Genomic DNA, 21,751 nt, shown 5'->3' with positions numbered 1-21,751 from the left:
GGGACAACCAAACAGAAACAGAGGCCAACAAGCTTAAAAACAATCCACAGTATACAATAAATCACACTACTCTCAAACCTTTTTCACTTCATGCAACATAGAGAATGTTATCCACACTAAACTACCTCCATTTATTTGCTCTCAGCATTCACAATTCCTAATCAATTCCAAACCAGAGAGTCTTCCAAAGCTTTGGAACACCTCTGAAGTTCCCTCATATGGATTCCTTGCTACCAGCTTCATTTGTGCCAGGATGTAAAAGTGCTATCTTCTACTCTTTCTCTTGAGGAGCAGAAAGAAAGTAATATGGCTAATTCTTACTTATATCTTAGTCCCTCCTATTTTATTTCTGTTTTTAATATGGAAGAAATGCCTCTTCCAGAGCTTGGTAACTGACTATATGAATGACTTTAGTTTTTAGGTGAGTTCTTGCCTCCATAGACAAGGAACAGTTACCTGAACCAAAGGGCAGGCGATCTGAGATTACAGAATACAGTACATTGCTGTTAGTGTTTGAAATTTGCCACACATATTTTTTTTCTTTTTTTTTTTTTATTTGACTTAAACCTAAGGTATGAAAGCCACACATATTAATCCACTGTTATATGTATTGGATCAACTTTACATTATCCAATGCCTTGCCATGTTTTCATATCCTTGCAGCACTGCAGCTCACACCCCATGATTGCCAGAGTAGTAGCAAGAACTCGTGGTTCCACTAGCAACAGCTGGCACTAGTTCCCAGTCTCCAATATGACCTTTGTAAAACTAGCCAAAAATAACATCCAAAGATTTGCCAGAGTTGGAATTTCTTTTTGAAAGGCAGAAAACAACTTAATTAAGATCCTAAAAGTACACTGCCATAGTATAACATCCAGCACTACACAGGACCAAATACCTAATTTAGTCACTTCAACTAGACACAGTGTCTAAAATCTCACCCTTAGTATAATGGACTTAAAATGAGATGGAAAGATTCCACATTCTGTCCTGCTAAGTTCTAGAAAATCAAATTTTATTAGGTTAAGAGTTCTATATTTATAATTTAATGACACATGCAAACATTTTAGGATCTCTAACTCTTGAAAAAAAGAGAATTGCGTATGTAGGTATTTTAATACGAATTTAGCAAACAGGCTTTTGAGAAAAAAAAAGACCTCATAGTATTTTCAAGTACAGAAACTACAACTGAACTTTCAGAATAGGTCAAGTTAATGCTCTTATAAATTCATGAAAAAGAACTAGACTCTTGAAGATAATGTGTATAAATCAAGATGAGTATACACACAAGAGAAAGTTCACCCTCACTATAAAAACTATACAAGACTGAGTCTATGAGGGCACAGGCCCCACATCAGTGTCATTTATCACTATGTTCCCAGCACCCAACACATTGACTAGTACATAATAGGCACTAAGAAAACACTTAAGGTTGAATGCATCATAAAATATTTAAAGTAAACTAAAAACTAGATGATCACTTTGCAAGGGTATTGTATACAAACTGATTTAATCACCAAAAGGAAGGTTGGAATTTGACCAGGAAATCTTTAAGGTTCCTTCCAAACTCTAAGACTCCACAACATTTTCATTGAGTCACACTCTATTACAGGAAGGACTATCCAGGACATGTCAATCAATAACCATAGAATGCATTATAACCTACCAGTCAGCATTTTCATACAAATATTTGTCAAGCAGGGAAAAAAGGTCCGAAAGAGAATCACTAAACATTAGTGATCTTATAGGACAAGTTAACTTTGCTTATATATTTCAGTATTTATATACTAAAAAATTATATTAGTCTAAAAATGACTAATTCTATGAACTGTATTAAAAGAATAAATCTAAAATGCTATAATACGTATACTAATAATTAGGAAAAAATCCTTGGTATAAAAACTATATCAAATCATTTTTTTCCTTAAAAGCACCAAATTGAAAAGTCCAGTACCAGTTAAGCAATTGCTTACATGCAGGATTAATTTAGAGATACACAGGATTTTTATACTTGTATTTAACTTGTGTTAATGATAAACAGCAAATATCTAATTCTATATTTCCCTACTCTTTTCTCTGTCCTTGTATGAAATACAAATATTTTTGAAAATTTTGTATCATATACAAATAGGTCACCTGTTAAATATATAATGGCTAATTTAAGCCAAGAAATTAATATCCATCATTTATAATCTTCATATAACAATGTACTTCATATTAAAGACAGTTTCTTTAGTTATTTGGTAAGATTAAATGTCTATGGTTATAATTTGCTTGGTAATACAAAAAATATGCAAAATGCTAAAAGCTATTTAACCTATCTCATTTGCTTTCCTTAGATTCTGGCTGGCAAACATCAACAGGGAACTGGTTGCCTTGGTTATTTACAAACTAATAGGCCACCATTCCACTTATCACTACTTTATTATTTTTTATAGTACTTATCACTTATCATATAAGATATAATTTACTTATTTATTATGGTTAGTGCCCATCTCTTCCCACTAGAAATTTAAGTTCTAAGAAGAAAGGGATTTTATCTGGTTTACAACACCCATCTCAGGCTTGGCACTTGGTAAGCACCAAATAAATATTTGTTAAATGATAAACTGGCATTAAATCATTGCTAAATATTCAAAATGGCTATAAATTTTATAGCAAAATTCCGGACAAATGAGCAAACTACAAAAAAATTTGTTGTTTTTCCCTAAGAACTTGCAAACCAGTTCTTTAATGAATTTTTTTTAAAAATCACCAGTGATCTGTATCTAAGTTATTAGTTTCTAGACTCTACCCTTACCACTTTTACATGTCCAGGAAACAACTATTCACTTTTAGTAATATCAGCATGTGATTCTACTCAAAGGTGTCACTGTCACCAACAGGCAACAGGCTATTCTATGAGATAAAATTACAGACACATTATTTTTTCAAGTAAATATTTTTGTGAAATTGAAATGTATCTTCCAGAAATTTTAAAGAGGCTATAATCAGTCCAAAAGAATCTCTAGTGGATAGAATGAGTGGAAGATATTATTTATCAGCAGGGAACCTTACTATACCTCTTCTCAGGACATGTCTCTTCTCCTCCTCCACTTCTCTGAACTGTCAGAAAGTAAAATATTTAAAACCAGAATCTAGGATTCTACCTCGTCTTGTTTATCAGAGCTCAAGAAGTCTCAGGAAAAGCAGTCACTGTCTGAGGAAAAAGCCTAGTGAACCTCAAACAACGGAAACCACAATTAATTAAAAAATTGATAGCATTTTTCACCTAAGTTTTATAGCAGTTAATTCCTCTTTCCAAAGTTATCATGCAGGGAGTTGGGGTGGGGGGAAGGGATGGGCAAAAACCTGATGGGTACAATGAACACTGAGTGATGGGCACACTTACAACCCTGACTCAAACATAACAAAAGTGATCCACGTAACCAAAAACATTTGTACCTCTGTAATATTTTGAAATTAAAAAAAAATGTGTTATATATGCACTATGGAATACTATTTGGCTACTTAAAAAAATTAAGTATAAAGCACTGTACTTTCTTTTGGAGAGTACTTAACTGGAGAAAAATATTGAAGATCTTACTACAATTAATGCAATCTTTCAGTTGGTTATGAAACCAACAGTAAAATCTTTTTCATTAGAGCACTGAAGTAGTCATAATCAAAGCTAGTCCTGAGTCCACAGAATACTAGAGGTATTTCTTATAAATATGGTCTTTGAGAGAATTAAACTTGCCAACTTCGTAAGCACCAAGAATTCATGTCATTAGACCCTTCTGATTTTAATGTTAAAACGCTTCTCTATAAGTGTCTTTCTTATGCCATTTAAACCTTCCTACTTAGAATCTAAGGCTTACCTTATTAATTTAAGTATCAGAAAAAAAACTTAAAAAAAAAATCACCTTGACCCATATAATACAATTAGTAGAGTTATTTTATTTTAGTTTTAGAAAAGCTTTAGTAGAGTCAAAAGACAAGCCTTTTATTATCATTTCAGTGTCTAGTAAATAGTTGTATGACACTTGGCAAGCTACTGAATCTGTCTAGATTTCAATTTCTAATTTTTAGAATGAATGGAGATGAATTTCAGCATTTAAGAAATAAATTTAACTTACCTAAAACTGTCATTTTTCTCTTTAGCCTTCCAAACCTTGACTATACAAATTTTCCTAATTTTTGAATACTCTATCTAAGTTTCCACATACACTTTAGACTCTAGATAATTTGGGGCTAACTTAAAGTATCTTTAAGCTAGCCAGAATTAACTATTTAAAAAAATAAACTTTACTAAGGACTATTTGTGATTAATTTATGAAATAGTGACCCTATTTTTAGCTTTTATTATATTTTAAAAAAGGTCAAAAATCATTCTTACCATTCCCCTTCATGGACACATCTCAGTGCAATGCAGTTATAAACTGTTACTGAACATTAAGTACAAGTTACATAGAAATACTTGCAATTAAGATATATGTGTATAATTCCAAGGCATTTCTTAAAAGTTTAGTGATGATAATAATTTGCTATTAAAGTAGACACAGCCACATCAATGATAAATTTATAATTGATTAATAAACTTTTAGTTCTCAAAGACTAAAAACATTTCTTCAATAAACAGATGTCACCTTAGTAACTCTCTCACCCCCAAATTTTGTATATTGGTGATATTATGACTTTTTACAGACACGTAAATACCACTAGGGGCCACCAAATACTTCATTTTTTTAAATTGACATATTTGCAAGTTATTCTGGCTAGGTTAAAGGTACCTTAAATTAGGCCAAGTTAAAAGGAGAGGATTATGCATGGTAAAAGCCATCACTGGGAATGTTCCACATGAATCCTCAAAGAAAACCACAAAGTCAAGCACAAAGATATGAACATATTTCTTACAGTAAATAGGATGTGCAGACCAACAAAGAACTTTATTAGACCAAGAATTGGGGGAGAGTGGTAGACAGTATAAAAATATTATTCCTCATATACCTTCGAAAACAGATTACAAGGCCTAGAGAGAAGATGCTCTAATAGCTGTTGCCCTTTATAAGAAAATTATATATCTCTATAATTATATATAATGTACATAATAAAATTTATATAAATATAAACATACACATAAATACATAAAATCTCAGAGTTCAGTATTCTTCCCTCCATATCACAAAGTCGTTCACATATGATAATGTTCTTTATATCTAAAGTGCCTACTATCTACAGCAATCAAAACTTCAATAAAGAAGCCTTATTGTCAAAGTCACCCCACATTTTAGAATATACCCAAAATTCTGGCTTAGAGAAGAAAACCTAGCATCAGGTGGAAGAGAGAACACCTAGGAAAACTTTGCTCTGTCATCCTAGGTGAAACCACTGCTAGAGTATCCCACATCCCCTCATTTCTGCCAGTCTTCTTCTCCTCACTAAAGGTAAGTAGCAAAAAATAGAAGGCTCAAGTACCATACAGAGATTCTGTAGATCCAAGGGAAACTGAAACAAAATGGGACTTCTTACTATCTGATTACCACCTTTTTTGCATGGTGATATGCTGTTTCAAGGGTTTTCAGGTACTCCAGAGAAGCTTTATTCAGTCATACTTTTGGTAATCTATCTTAAAAATCTTGGCTTAAGTAAAGATCACAAAGCCTTAAGAAAACTTAAAGCCTTAAGTTTTCTTTTAAAAGCTCTATAGTTTTAGCTTTTCATTTAGTCTATGACTGACTTCAAGCTAATTTTTGTGTATGGTGTGATTAAAGGACAAGGCTAATTTTCTTTCCAAAGGGATATTCAGTTGTTATAGCATGGTTTATGCTAATCTCTTCCACAAATGAATTACCTTAGCAATACTGTCAAAAATCAATTTACAAAGTCAGGCATAGAAACATAAATACCAGATGCCCTCACTCATGTAGGAGCTTAAACAAAAACTGAACTCAAAGAAATAGAGAATATTAATAGAATTGTGGTTATTAGAGGCTGGGAAGGGTTGGGGAAGGGTAGGAAAGGAACAGGTTGGTTAACAGATACAAAGTTACAGCTCAATGGGAGAAACAAGTTCTAGTGTTCTGAAACACTGTAGGGCGAATAATTTACACAATATGTAGACAATTCTTTTATTTTTAATAACACATTTTTGTCTTTTATATTTTTATTTTTAAAATGAACATATTTACAATACCAAAGAATCAAATAAGTTTCAATTAAATAATCTTCCCATATTGACCAGTACAATTACAACATCAGTAAGCCATAAGGGCTAAATTGACAGCTGTATGCTCATGATTTAGTTTTAACTTCTGTTTGACTTGGTGCCACTACTGCATGAGGCTCACTGGCAAGAGTTGTGGGGGTCGAGTATGCCAGTCTGTTATCAGCTTTTGACAACAGTGCACTGTGTTTCCATTTGAAGTGGAATTTGTGAATAGGTGCACATTTTGACAGTATTTTTTAATTCTGTCTGCTTAATAGCCCATCATGTCAAAGAAGACCAACAGAATGCTGAAGGAAGAAAACAAATTTTTTAATGAGGACTGGGAATTGCAGTATTATTTCCTCTAAAGATGATTTGCTTGCTGTGTGATACTGCAATATCAACATTAAAGAAATTCAATGCTCATCAGCATTATAAAACTCATAGGGACCACAAATATTTTAAATTAGAGGGAGAGGCACGTATGGTTGTACTGTAGAAATTAAAAGATGAAACGCAAAAGTAAAGACAACTCTTTCAAGCAGCAGTCAGACCTGGTAATAATGCCACTGAAGCAACTTATAAAGTAGCTCATATTACTCAAGGGAAAAAGAGAACCATTCAGTGATGTAGAAATTGTGAAAGAATGCATTGTCGAAGTTGTAGCATACTTAGACCCCAAAGATGCTTCAAAGTGTAAACAACTGCCTCTTTTAAGGAGAATCATAACTGATCGGCAGCATGAGTTAGCCTCCAACTTAAAAGAACAACTTCATGCAATGCTTTTTTTAAAAGGTAAATATATATTATTCAATAACTTTAGACGAATCAACTGATACTACTGACTCAGCACAGGTTTTAGACTTTATTCAGGTCATAACAGAAGAGTTTCTTTGCTATGAAGAGTTACCTCGGACACTCTTGCAAACAGAACACAGGGAGTAGATATCTTCAACAACTTTGAAGATAAATATCATGAAGTCGGACTGAATTTGGTAAATTTAGTGAGTGTATGTACAGATGGTGTATCTTCCATGACAGGAAAACATGAAAGGTTTATTGCATAGATTAAAAAAGTATTAACAGATCCAGATGCTCTCATTTATTTTCATTGTATCTTGCACCAGCAAAATCTCTGTGCTAAAGCTACTATTTTAAAAGACACTTTGCAATAAGTTATAAGTATTGTTAACTATGGTAACATGCTAAAATTGAATAATGAGGTATTCTGTGGGGACTTACAGTATCATTCTAAAGTGCATTAGCTATGGCAAGGACAACTTAAGCCAAAATTTTGTCTCTGGGAGAACAGATAAATTTTACAAAGGACAGAATCAGCAATGTGAATTATTTAAAGAAGATTTCAATAGGAATGCAGCATTTCTGTGTGATATCACGTGAAATCAAAATGACTTGAATATTTCTTTGCAAGGTAAAACTAAGTCTCTATATGATATATGGCAAAAAATGCAAACATTTTGAAATTATCTTTTTTCAAAAGACTTCTTCTTCAAAAGGAAACTTCGGATGAACATTTTCCCCAGTTAGCAAAGGTCACTGATGAGCAGGACAATACATGCAAATCACATGAAGAATATGTACCTGTTATAAACCTATTAATTGGAGAATACAATGAAAGGTTCACTGACTTTGAGAATCATGACATCACATTCAAATTAGCATTTCAACCTCACCCAGCTGATATCACCAAGGCACCTAAAGAACTACACATGGAATTGATTGAGCTCTCAGTAGATGACATTTTTTTTTATTTCGGCATGTTATGGGGGTACATATTTTAAGGTTTCAATAAATGCCCATTCCCCCCCTCCCCCCACAAGTCTGAGTCTCCAGCATGACCATCCCCCAGATGGTGCACATCTCACTCATTATATATGTATATACCCGCCCCCTCCCCCCTCCCCCCTCCCCAATACCCTATTACTGTAGTACCTGTGTGTCCACTTAGGTGCTGCTCAATTAATACCAATTTGCTGGTGAGTATATGTGGTGCTTGTTTTTCCATTCTTGGGAAACTTCACTTAATAGTATGGGTTCCAGCTCTAACCAGGAAAATATAAGATGTGCTATATCACCGTTGTTTCTTAGAGCTGAATAGTACTCCATGGTATACATATACCACATTTATTAATCCATTCTTGGATTGATGGGCACTTGGGCTGTTTCCACAACCTTGCAATTGTGAATTGTGCTGCTATAAACATTCAAGTGCAGGTGTCTTTTTTGTAGAGTGTCATTGGATCTTTTGGGTAGATGCCCAGCAATGGGATTGCTGGATCAAATGGTAGATTCACTTGTATCACTTTAAGGTATCTCCATATTGCTTTCCACAGAGGTTGAACTAGTTTGCATTCCCACCAGCAGTGTAGGAGTGTTCCAATTGAAATATGGAAAAATGCAGACTACCCACACATTTGGCAACATGCCTGAAAAATGTTCTCTTGCTTTTCAACCACTTATTGCTGCAAATCTACATTCTCCTTCCTAACCCAAATCAAGATGCCCTTAAGGTCACAAATGACTGATCTAGAGGATCAACTGAAACTGTGGATCTCTATGCTGAAACCAAATATTCAAATGCTTTCCAACGAAAAGCAGACACAACAAGTCATTAAAAGGTTTGTTAACTTTAAAATTAACAAAGTTTTCATTTTTTAAATTATTAAGTACACAGTATTTAGATTTTTACAAAATAATGTACATTTTTAAGTATATAACTGAAGTTTCCTGAATGCAGCCTTATTTGAGTACAGCTAAATTAATGCAGCCTTTCAACATGAAAAGTTTCCCCACCCCAGTTCTAGATTTTTCCAGAGATCTATCCATGTATTGCTTAAGCTAATACCATACTGTCTTGATTATTGAGCTTTATAGTATATCTTGAAACCAGGCAATGTAAGTCTTCCAACTTTGCTCTTTTATTCTCAAACTGTTTTTGGCTACTTGCTATATAGTATGTCTTAGAGATTTATTCATGTCAATACATAAAACTCTATCTCACACGTTTTTAAAAAATTAACTATAGTAAAATATACATAACATAAAATTTGCCATCTTAACCATTTTAAGTATACAGTTCAATAGTGTTAAGTAACTGTCTTTTTGTGACTGGCATATTTCCCTTAGCATAATGTCCTCAAGGGTGATCCTTAATGTTGGACCTTGTTCAACTTGGCACATGTTGTAACATGTGTCAGAATTTCCTTCCTTCCTTTTTAAGGCTGACTAATATTCCACTCTATGTATATACCACGTTTCGTTAATCAATTCATCTGTCTATGGACATTTAGGTTGCTTCCACCTTTTGGTTACTGTGAACAATGCTGCTATGAACATGTGTGTATAAATATCTGTTTGATGCTCTGCTTTTAGTTCTTTTAGGTACATACCCAGAGTGAAATTGCTGGATTTTATGTTAATTTTACTTTCAATTTTTTTGAAGAACTTCCATACTGTTTTCCATACCTACTGCATCATTTTACATTCCCACCAACAGTCCACAAGGATTCCAATTTCTCCATATCCATGCCAACACTTGTTATTTTCTGTTTGGGGTTTTTTGATATTAGCCATACTAATAGGTGTGAGGTAGTATCTTACTATGGTTTTGATTTACATTTCCCTAATGATTGGTGATGTTAGCATCTTTTCATATGCTTGTTAGCCATTTTTATATCTTCTTCTATCTCGTACTTTGTAACAATTGTGTTATGTTCTGATGAATGGCTGTAGTACCACTAATTCAACCAGTTGACCGCTAATGGTCATTTACATAGTTTCCAATCTCCTGCATACATGCATATGCATGTATGAGGTTATTCATACATATATATAAGTAACCATACAAATAAGTTTGTTCAAGACCATCCCAGTTTATGAATGTTTTTCATTCATTCCCTTTCACTCTCAAAAGCAATCTGACTTTCAGCAATTCTTCAGCAAAACTTTCACTCTCAGCAATCTGACTGAATAACATAGCTATCCTATTTTCAGATTAAGCACAGGACAAATTGCTAGAAGTGAAATTAGGCAAGAACTACCTTTGATTTAACCTTCCAGGCTATCTGTTACCAGAACTTACCCCGCATTAGAAACCTAGCATTAGAAAAAGATACCAAAATATGGAATAGCTCTGCCTGAGTTAATACAGATAAGTTATATAATTAGGTTACAGAAATTGCAGAAAAGGATAACCATAGGTGTGACTAAAATTCACGTACAAAAGACTGGCAGAATAGTGACACCACCACTTTCCAAAGAAAACAAAACACCAAAAAAACTGAATCTTACAGAGAAAACAATGGAAGATGAGAAGAACCTGGGGCTCAAATTAAGAAAAATTAAGAAAATATATAACATAACAAAGACTGCTGTCTTTTCTCTGACACCAAATATGTGGTTTATCCAACAATAACCAATTCCTTGACACCAACAGGGTGTCCAACAATTCAATTAAATCATGACATGAACTTCCCAGAGTTAACACAGACCCCATAGACCAAGGGCTTACTCCTACATCAAATGCCAGCCAAAAATGAGGTACCTATACTATTGTCCAGCTGACTACAAATTTAAGGATTCCCATGATCTTCCTTCTCCTCAGCTTGAAAAGTTGCTAGAACAACTCACAAAACTACTTTACTTACATTTCCTGGTTTATTATAAAAGATATAACTAAGGATCAGCCAAATGCATAGGGCAAGGTATGGCAAGGGCTAGAGATGGTACAGAGCCCTCAAGCCCTCTCCTGGGTATACCATCTTCACAGGACATTTAAGTGTTCACCAACCCGGAAGCTCTCTGAACCTTGTCATCCAGGGATTTTAATGGAAGTTTCATTAAGTAGGCATGACTGGTTAAATCATTGGCCACTGCTAACTGAATTCAGTCTCCAGCCCCTTTTTCTTCCCCAGTAGGGCTGAAAGTTCCAATCCTCCAAATGCCTGGTTGCTTCCTCTGGTGACCTGCCCCCATCCTGAAGCTATTTCAGGCCCATTAATCCAGTGGCCATCTCATTAGCAAATTCCAAAGGTTTTAGGATCTCTGTGGCAGGAAATGAGGACAAAGACCAAACATTTATTTTTTATAATACCACAAAGACTAAATTAGTGGTGTCAAAAAATAAAGTGGTCAAGGAGAATTAAGGAAAATACCTTTTGATTCACCAAGAACAGTGTAGCAGAGGAAAGCTATTTGTTCACTAAATCTGTTTCCTTATCCTAAGAACACACCTAGGCTTTATTTGCCAAACTCCCATTATAGCTAACTGGCTATGGGAGTAAATTCTGATCAATGGAATATGGGTAGAAGTGATATATGCTATGCTGCCTCCAGATGTATCCCATAAAACCCACTTTTACTATACGGTATGCTTTCTCTTACTACTCTGCCAAATGAATGCTGATGCCCAAGATGACCCTGAGAACCACATTTTGAAAATGGCAAACCCCACTGCCATCTACCCCACTGTGACATAATAAGGACTAAGCAAAGCATTTTTAAAGTTATGTCTGAGCTCATGTTTTTGTTACCCACTCCCAGACTATAACAGTCTTTTTAAAGTAATAAAACCACTGCAGTGAATATGGAGGAAGGTGAGAAGCATTACACCTATTCTCTCCCTCAGATATGTTGAGAGAAACTACAACCTCAAATGCACCCTCTAGACCTGTGGTCCCCAACCTCCATGCCCACCCAAGGCCACAGACTGGTACAGGTCCCTGAGCCTATTAGCACAGCAGGTGGTGACTGGCAGGCCAATGAGGCTTTATCTGTATTTATAGCCACACCCCACGGCTCACATCATCACCTGAGCTCTGCCCCCACCATACCCCTCACCTCACCTCCCTACCTCTACATGGAAAAATTGTTTTCCATGAAACTGGTCCTTGGTGCCAAAAAGGTTGGGGACCGCTGCTCTAGACTTCATCAGGTTCCTTGCCATGTGGTTTTTTTTTTTTTTTTTTTTTTTTTGAGACAGAGTCTCACTTTGTTGTCCAGGCTAGAGTGAGTGCCGTGGCGTCAGCCTAGCTCACAGCAACCTCAAACTCCTGGGCTTGAGTGATCCTTCTGCCTCAGCCTCCCGAGTAGCTGGGACTACAGGCATGCGCCACCATGCCCGGCTAATTTTTTATATATATATCAGTTGGCCAATTAATTTCTTTCTATTTATAGTAGAGACGGGGTCTCGCTCTTGCTCAGGCTGGTTTTGAACTCCTGACCTTGAGCAATCCGCCCGCCTCGGCCTCCCAAGAGCTAGGATTACAGGTGTGAGCCACAGCGCCCGGCCTTGCCATGTGGTTTTATTACTTCAAAAAGACTACCGTCTGGGAGTGGGTAACAAAAATATGAGTTCAAACCACCCCTTTCCAGCTTAAACCCCATTTACATCCACTTGCTCTATTATAAACATAACTTTAAAAATCCTTTTTTCTGTCCTTAGTATGTTTTAAAAGCCATGCCTTCATATTTTAGTTACAACCCTATGCAAAATCAAGCCTTTCCACACATCTTTTATACCAAGCTGTGGACCATCTTTGAAACCAAATTCATCACCTAGCACCCTACCTCAAGACACAGGTTTCAGATGCTATCTGTAGTATCTATCATAGGAATCTTTTAAATTTTTTTTATAGCTATCTTCTTGTGTATCTCAAATCTCTCTGGCTGGCATATGATCTATCTTTATTCTAAATAATTACTTACACAGCTGGCTATTTATATCCACATGCATAAAGTAAAATTTTTATCTATTACACTTCATTTTCTTAAAGACCCCATAACCCCTGCCTTTAGAAATCTTTGTGAACCCTCATTCTGTCATTCAATATGATTGCTACCTTTCTCTTTCTCCTTTCAAGCATATAGTCTTCTACAAAGAGGGGAGAAAGTTCTCTTCCATCCTTTCTATACACTCAGTTCCCTAAGCAAAGAGTATTGATATCTCGGTCAGATGGATGGTTGCTATCCCATTTATTGTGTTCATCCATTCTGAACAGCTAAGAAAATGAGCCAGGCATGGTGGTGCATGCCCAAAGTCCCAGCTTTAGAGAGGCTGAGGCAGGAGGATCGCCTGAGCCCAGGAGGTGAGGTTGCAGTGAGTTACGATGATGCTACTGCACTCTAGCCTGGGTGACCAGAGCAAGACCCTGTCTCAAAAAAAAAAAAAAAAGAAGTAAAGCATTACATGGTACTTACACTTACTTCCCTGCCCTCAAATAGCATCGTATACTATAGCTACTTTTCCTATGTTACATCTGCAGAATGTTGAATACAAGTTTTTTTTCTCTCCAACCTAAACTTAGAGAAGACTGAATTCATATGGCAAATAGTCAAATTACTAGTACATAATTTAAATAACTAATTTCTTAAGAACCTTAAATTTAGAAATTCTAACTGAATGTTTCTCTTTTTCAAGTCATAAAATAAAATTTATTCATCATAGTACTTTAGTCTTCTAAGAAAAGCAGACAGTTCTATAAATGCCTTAGTGCATGCAGGTAGGTCCTAGTGAAGATTGTGGCACATTTTCTGAATTATGATATAAAAAGATGCACTGCTGAGACAGGGCATCTTAAAAAGGAGCTAGGGTCAAAACAATACTATTTTGCTGATGTTCATAACCTAGCCAATAAAAATATTTGTTCCCATAATCGGAAATAGATTGTTAACCATAAAATGCCTCTGAAAAACAATTTAATTTTCTTTGAAATACTGTCACTAAAATTAGCTGCAACTTTATTTATATGACTGTCTGTGGTTTTCATGTGTGCCTAAAAAGCACACGAAAAAGATAAAAATATCCCAGAATTGGAAAAGTAGTCATTACATGTTTGGTTTAGCTTGCTTTCATATTTTTATTTTTAAAATCCATCCAAATTAAAGTCCACCATTTTGCAATAGAAGAAAAAGAAGGCAATTTCTTTATGTAAAAACGGAAAGAATAAATTCAGCAAAACATTAAATTTGGAATTTGACTCATTAGTGAATGAATGCCTAAAATCCTTTCCCACAAGTTGTAAGGCTGAATACATTTATCTTTCATATGGAATTTAAATGCATCAAATATGTGCTGCCTGAGAAGGACAGGTGGCAACAGAAAATAATTTCGATATAATACTATGCTTTGAACCCATGTATGTCCTCAGATAAACAACAAAGTTGGTCTCTATTCAATAATGTAGCATTCTCGTAACATTTCTCAATCTTAGTTTTTCCAAATTATAGAACTCTATTTTCAGATCCTGCATTTACACTAAAATACAAATGCTAACCATAACTGAAAGCATCATTCCCAGAATGCTCTCAGATTTTGGCTGAATCTATGAGTGAAAATACCTGAGTTGAATCCTAGCTCTGCTACATCCTAGCTGTTAGACCTCAGTGAAATTATTTAAACTTACTAAGCTTCTCTTTACTTATTTGTAAATTAATATGCTACCACCAATCATCTAATTTATGAGTTCATAGTGGTCTATCAATCCTATACAGCTGTTAGATATTGACATTAAAGTTATATGCTAAAAGTTGTTCCACCACCTCAAAAGGGGTATTTTTTTCTGATGAATCATCAGAAAAGAGTCACTATCACTCTGGAATCAACAAACCACTTAGGGGCTGAGCCAGATCACCTTCAATAAGACTAAAATTTTATTATGTCTATCTTTGGTCTTGAAGCCATAGGAGTTACTCAAGATCACACGGTATATCACAATTATTCAAGTTATTGCTGTTCATATAAAGAATATATGCATATCTCTAATATATGCAAAAATAGCAGAAGACAGTAAATAATAAAAAGACAATAACAATTAACAGTATTCTGTTTTATGTTTTCTGTTGATAGATATGAGATACACAAATTTATTTTGTACTTGACAGAGCACAACAGACATTAAAGAATCAAAATTGCTATCAATTATGGAAAAAGGAAAAGGAAAAAGAAAATTTCCAACTTAATCCAATAGATCCTTGCGCAGGGATGGGGAACTTGTGGCCTTAGGGCCACATGTGGCCTTCTGGATACTTGAATGTGGCCTTTTGACTGAATCCAAATTTTACAGAACAAATCCTTTTTTTCTCTCTCTCTCTCTGTCACCCAGGCTAGAGTGCAGTGGCATCATCATAGCTCACCGCAGCCTCAAACTCCTGGGCTCAAGTGATCCTCCTGCCTCAGCCTCTACAGGCAAGTGCCACCACACCCAGGTAACTTTTCTAATTTTAGTAGAGATGGGGTCTCACCCCTGCTCAGGCTGTTCTCAAACTCCTAAGCTCAAGCAATGCCCGTGCCTCAGCCTCCCAAGGTGTTACCCAGAGCCATGGTACCCAGCCAGAACAAAACCTTTTAATAAAGGGATTTGTTCTGTGAAGTTTGGATTTGGCCGAGGGGCCGTATTTCGGGATCTGGAGGACCACATGTGGCCTTTAGGCCATAGGTTCCCCACCCCAATCAGCCACTAAGTCATCTAGGAAAATCTTAGAGAGAAAAAGTTCTATCTACCTCTTAGCACTTCCATTTCACTAATCCAGCAGCACATGACTCCACTTGTTATTAGAGAGACATTAACAACACTTGAACATGGCAGTGTCTGTCATATAAAGAAAAAAATATCCATTTACTAAGTAGTAAAATCAATGTGTCTCTCCCTCACTACTGGAAAAATAAGAGAGGTATCAGAGTATTTCTTTCCTTGGCTTTCAAAACAGAAAAATTATCCTTTCTCAGTCCTAGCCAAATAGCTATGCCAATCTCTCTCTCTCTCTCTCCCCCTGTTCATATTATCAAATTGCTGCAATTTATATCCCTCCACCATTTGATGTGAAGGGAGGTAGGAATCCACAAAAAGTTCTAATAAGTCCCCAACACCAAAACTTTCCCCTCTGTCATCACTAAAAAGGACACTGAAACAGGGTTTAAAAGCTTTTATAGCACAAATGTCTGGTCATTCACGTTGTAAGGCCAATTACCAATATTTGCAGGCATGTGGGAAAGAAGAGAAAGGAATGCAAGGGGCTCTCCAACAGGCCACTTTCCTTGGATACTCACATTCCTTCCCCATTTTTAATGCCAAAATTCAAGATTTACCTCTCTGCAGGCCTACTGAACCCACAGCTTTCTTTACACAGCTGAGTTATAACCATCAAAACGAAGCACTCAGCAATGTTATCTTTTATCTTCAGTGAAACACAATTGGACAGTATTAGCAAAGATGAGAAAATTTACAATTTTCAATGTCAGTTTTATTCCTAATAGATATTTCTAATCTATGCTAACAAGAGAATGAATAATTGTTCCTATGGGGGAGGGGGTGGTGAGACATATCAAATAAACAGCAACAACAATACTAATAAACAACCAGCTCTACCGAATTTATGGAAGACATTGTTCTAAGTATTTTATGTGTATTTTTTTTCCTTTTTACCTTTACCACACAACTCTCTGAGATTACTATCACCAATACCCTCATTTTATAGATGAGGGCTCTGCTGCTCAAAGAAATTGAGTAATGTGTTAATGTGCATCTGAAATTTCAACCTAAGCATTCTGCTCCAAAGTCTGTACTCTTAACTATCATATTATACCAAATGTTCTCTCTTCAAGAACTGCTTTGAAGAACATTGCTTTATATGTGTGTATGTGTGTGCATAATCATAAACATGGTATAAATAGACATAGACACACATTCCAGTATATTTGGAGAACCAAACTTTACAGCTTTTATAACTATATTACAAAATACTTCAATGATCATCTTCCCAGTTCTTTATTTTATCACCATGGATCTGCCACAAGATAGAATATCCTGGACAGCATAAATTATGTCCAACCATAAAATTCCTTTAAAATGGCTGTATAACAACAACAACAAAAAAAAAAAAACAGCAGTTGAACTGCACTATTATTGTATAAGGTAACCTTCAGACCTTTTAGCTAAAAAGAAAATAATTCACATTGGTGGTTTCAAGACCAAATTCAAACCATGACAACATTAAACAAACCTTTAGTTTTTTTGTCTGTGTTTGTTTTGTTTTTACTAAAACAATAACCTGAAAAATTTCACAAAAAAATAAAACAAACATGTGTATCAGTGAAGCTACTAGGCTAAGAGTTTTACTAAAGAATCAGAGAATTTTTTCAGCTTCTAAGTACATAAAAACCATTAATTTCATTTTTATTATTAGGAAGAAGTTTAAATGGAAAAAAAAAGAAAACAGCAAAATAGGCATTCCAGAATCAGTATGTTCAAAGGTTATTATATGTAGGGAGTCTAGGAAGGAAGAAAATTATTTCTGGTACTGTAATATCTAACAATTATATCACCAAATTATTTAACAGTAAATGTAACATAAATATAAACATAAATATAACAAAGACAAAAAATATCACTATTAAAGCGCAATAACACAATATCCACTTACCAACTCAATTCCTTGTGGAAAAGGTGTATCATCCCAGTCCTTCTGTGGAAATCTCTGGATTATCTTCCCCAGGCCTTCTCCTGACCCTGTTAATAAAACCAAAGTGAATCAGTTATAAGATACTGAAAAATATAAATACTTATACTATCACTTATTTCTAAATGAATATTTATTGAATAAACTGTATATTGATTAAACATTTTCAAGTTGATTTTTTGTTGTTGTTGTTTTGTGTTTTGTTTTATTTTGTTTTTAGAGACAGGGTCTTGCTCTGTTGCCCAGGCTGGACTGCAGTGGTGGGATCATAGCTTACCATAGCCTTGAACTCCCAAGTATTAATGCAAGCGATTCTCCCTCCTTAGCCTCCCAAATAGCTGAGACTATAGGTGTGTACCAACCACCATGCCTGACTAATTTTTTTATTTTTTGTAGAGACAAGGTCTTGCTGTGTTGACCAGGCTGGTCTCGAACTCCTGGCTTCAAGTGATCCTCCCACTTCAGCCCACTAAAGTGCTGGGATTACAGGTGTGAGCAACTGCACACAGTTTAAGTTTAAAAAAACAAAAAGTATTCATCATTCAAACATAATACATACAATCAGACCTCTGCATCCATGTGTTCTGTATCCATGGATTCAACCAACCATGGGTTGAAATTATTCAGGAAAAAAATTAAAAATAACTATAACAATAAAAAATTTAAAAATATAGTATAACAACTATTTACATTACATTTACATTGTATTAGGCGTTATAAGTAACCAGAAGGTCACTTCAAGTATACAGGAGGATGTGCATGGGTTATATGCAAATACTAATATCACTTCATATAAGGAAGTGATCAGCCCCAGATTTTGGTATCTACAAGCATCCTGGAACCAATTCCCTGAAGATATTATAGGATGACTACACTGAAATAACAGGCAATCTCTATTATACAGACTTACAAGATTGACTGATAACTATGAAAAGCTAAGAAAACTAAACAGAGGGGGCTGGGCATGGTGGCTCACGCCTGTAATCCTAGCACTCTGGGAGGCCAAGGCAGGTGGATTGTTTGAGCTCAGGAGTTCAAGACCAGCCTGAGTAAGAGCAAGACCCCATCTCTACTAAAAATAGAAAGAAATTAGCTGGACAACCAAAAATATATATAGAAAAAGTTAGCCAGGCATGGTGGCACATGCCTGTAGTCCCAGCTACTCGGGAGGCTGAGGTAGAAGGATTGCTTGAGCCCAGGAGTTTGAGGTTCTGTGAGCTAGGCTGACGCTATGGCACTGTAGCCCAGGCAACAGAGTGAGACTCTGTCAAGAAAGAAAGAAAAGAAAGAAAGAAAAGAAAGAAAGAAAAGAAAGAAAGAAAAGAAAGAAAAGAAAGAAAAGAAAGAAAGAAAGAAAGAAAGAAAGAAAGAAAGAAAGAAAGAAAGAAAGAAAGAAAGAAAGAAAGAAAGAAAGAAAGAAAAGAGAGGAAGGGGGGGAGAAAGGAAAAGAAAAGAAAAGAAAAGAAAAGAAAAGAAAAGAAAAGAAAAGAAAAGAAAAGAAAAGAAAAGAAAAGAAAAGAAAAGAAAAGAAGGAAAGGGGAAGGGGAAGGGGAAGGGGAAGGGGAAGGGGAAGGGGAAGGGGAAGGGGAAGGGGAAGGGGAAGGGGAAGGGGAAGGGGAAGGGGAAGGGGAAGGGGAAGGGGAAGGGGAAGGGGAAGGGGAAGGGGAAGGGAAAGGGAAAGGGAAAGGGAAAGGGAAAGGGAAAGGGAAAGGAAAGGAAAGGAAAGGAAAGGAAAGGAAAGGAAAGGAAAGGAAGAAAACTAAATAGGGGCATTCAAATCTCTACCACGTCATGGGAGTAACTGCTTTTTCTTATTGGAAAATAATCTCAGTCTCCCACATTGAAATTTAAGAAGAGCTTTTCTTTCTGTGGAGACAAAGTAATTTTAAGTGACAAATGAAATGGCACTGTTAGCACTAAGCCTCAGTTATGGGTTATATATACTGTTATGGGTTAAATAAAGTTTTTTTTAGGCTGGCTTGGAAACCTGATCATTGTTTAGGCAGGGATTCCCAACATCAGCAATACCGACATTTGGGGCTGGATAATTCTTTGGGGGAATGTGGGTTGTCCTCTGTATTGTAAGATATTTAGCAGCATCCCTAGCTTCAATCCAGTAGATGCCAGTAATAACTCCCTACCATTCCCCCTACCACCATCAAGTTATTACAACCAAAAATGTCTCCAGATGTTGCCAAATGTCCCCTGGGTTGAAAACCACAGGCCTACATTACTTTTGTTATAAAATTATCTTGTGACACCAAAGAATGATCAATTCATAATTGAACTTTGGGGATATAATCTGTGAATAGATTTGGGGATGGAAAATATATGTTGGATCTAAACTACTTTTTGCTATACTTTTTAAACAGCTTCATGTCTTGTATATTCTACATGTTATTCCAGCTCATTTGAAATGAAGGCAACAACATTCTGATTATTTGTATTATATATTTAATTCATGGAAGCCTTAACAACAGATTCAATTTATTAATATACTTTTTTAAAAAATCATTCACTATGATCTCTCAACCTCATCCCATGAATTCAATTTCTCCCTTGCCCCTCACCTATAGTGCAATCACTTTATGGCCAAATTTTTACCTTTAAAAGGTAAGTGGAAAGTTAAATTCACTTTACTGACCAACTCAAAACTATGTTCTAAAACTTAGGCCAGATCAAAATCCATTTGAAAAAGATGAATAAAATATGCTCCATTGAAATTAATAATTGCTACAGTACAATAGTTCCTTATCTATCTCTCATTATAAGGGAATGAAGAATTTCTTTAAGAGTAAATTTAACTAATTTTTTTTTTTAACATAGGCTCTCATTCTCTAAAACCACCACTTCTGACATACCAAGCAGAACTAATTCAAGAAATTGCTAGGTATTGAAGATATATAAATGAAAAAGACATAGCCCTTAACCTAAAGGAACTCATAATCTATTTGGGGAAACAAACAAATGAACTGATAATTTCAGCATGTAATGATAAATTCAATGATAGAAGAGAACCAAGACCACAGAAAATTTTCTGAAAGAAATGACAGCAAGCTTTCTTTCTTTCAGTAACTATCTCTGCATCCTCAAGCACCTAGCATACTGAATTCCTGGCATATAGTCCATATGGAGTAAAATGTTTAATAAATTCATTAATGTTGATAAAAATTGTTTTAAGTTTATACTTACCTTCTTTTTAAACAGAGATAAATTCATGTTATTATCCCACCACATTCAACCAGGTGTCCCTACATTGTTTATTCAGTTCTGAAAGCCATACTCAATGTATTTTAGGCTCTGGAAATATCATATTAATTTTTACCTATTTTAAAAGTAATTAGTGTTAATTAATATCTACAAAAATGTACATGCCTTAATTTAAAAATACTTTCTTGCTAAAAAATGCTAACGATAATCTGAGCCTTCAGCAACTGGTAATCTTTTTGCTGATGAACAGACTTGCCTTGGTACTGATGGCTGCTGACTGATCAGGGTAGTGGCTGCTGATGGCTGGGGTGGCTATGGAAATTTCTGAAAATAAGATAACACTGAAGTTTGCCACAACGACTGACTCTTCTTTCACAGAAAAAAAATCTCTGTGGCATGCAATGCCTTTGGATAGCATTCCACTCACAGCAAAACTTCTTTCAAAATTGAAGTCAATCCTCTCAAATCCTACTGCTGTTTTATCAACTAAGTTGATGTAATATTGTAAATCCTTTGCTGTCATTTCAACAATGTTCACACCATCTTTACCAGGAGTAGATTCCATTTCAAGAAACCACTTTCTTTGCTCATGCATAAGAAACAACTCCTCATCCATTAAAGGTTTTATTATGAGACTGAAGCAATTCAATCATATTTTAAGGCTCCACTTCTAATTCTACTTCCCTAGTTCTATATCCACCACATCTTCAGTTACTTACTCCATTGAGTGGCTCACACCTGTAATCCCAGCACTTTGGGAGGCTGGGGCAGGAGGATCACTTGAGAGTAGAAGTTTGAGACCAGCCTGAGCAACATAGCAAGACCCCATCTCTACAAAAAATTAAAAACTTAGTTAGGTGTGGTGGCACACACCTGTAG

At 35.5% G+C, this 21,751-nt stretch overlaps 1 protein-coding gene across 2 annotated transcripts in view; it reads right to left on the bottom strand.

Annotated features, from left to right (window-relative positions):
* SBF2 (SET binding factor 2) overlaps positions 1 to 21,751 on the bottom strand; it is a 432,597-nt gene that overhangs the window by 327,232 nt on the left and 83,614 nt on the right. For both annotated transcript variants that reach the window (XM_020286579.2, XM_020286580.2), the window contains exon 2: positions 17,627 to 17,712. In XM_020286579.2, the coding sequence (XP_020142168.2) occupies positions 17,627 to 17,712 (86 nt within the window). The remainder of the gene's footprint in view (positions 1 to 17,626; positions 17,713 to 21,751) is intronic.

This window comes from Microcebus murinus, chromosome 4 (genome assembly GCF_040939455.1).
Source record: "Microcebus murinus isolate Inina chromosome 4, M.murinus_Inina_mat1.0, whole genome shotgun sequence".
NCBI lineage: Eukaryota > Metazoa > Chordata > Mammalia > Primates > Cheirogaleidae > Microcebus > Microcebus murinus.
Note: the sequence above shows the minus strand (reverse complement) of the source record. Positions and strands in the feature narration are given on the sequence as shown.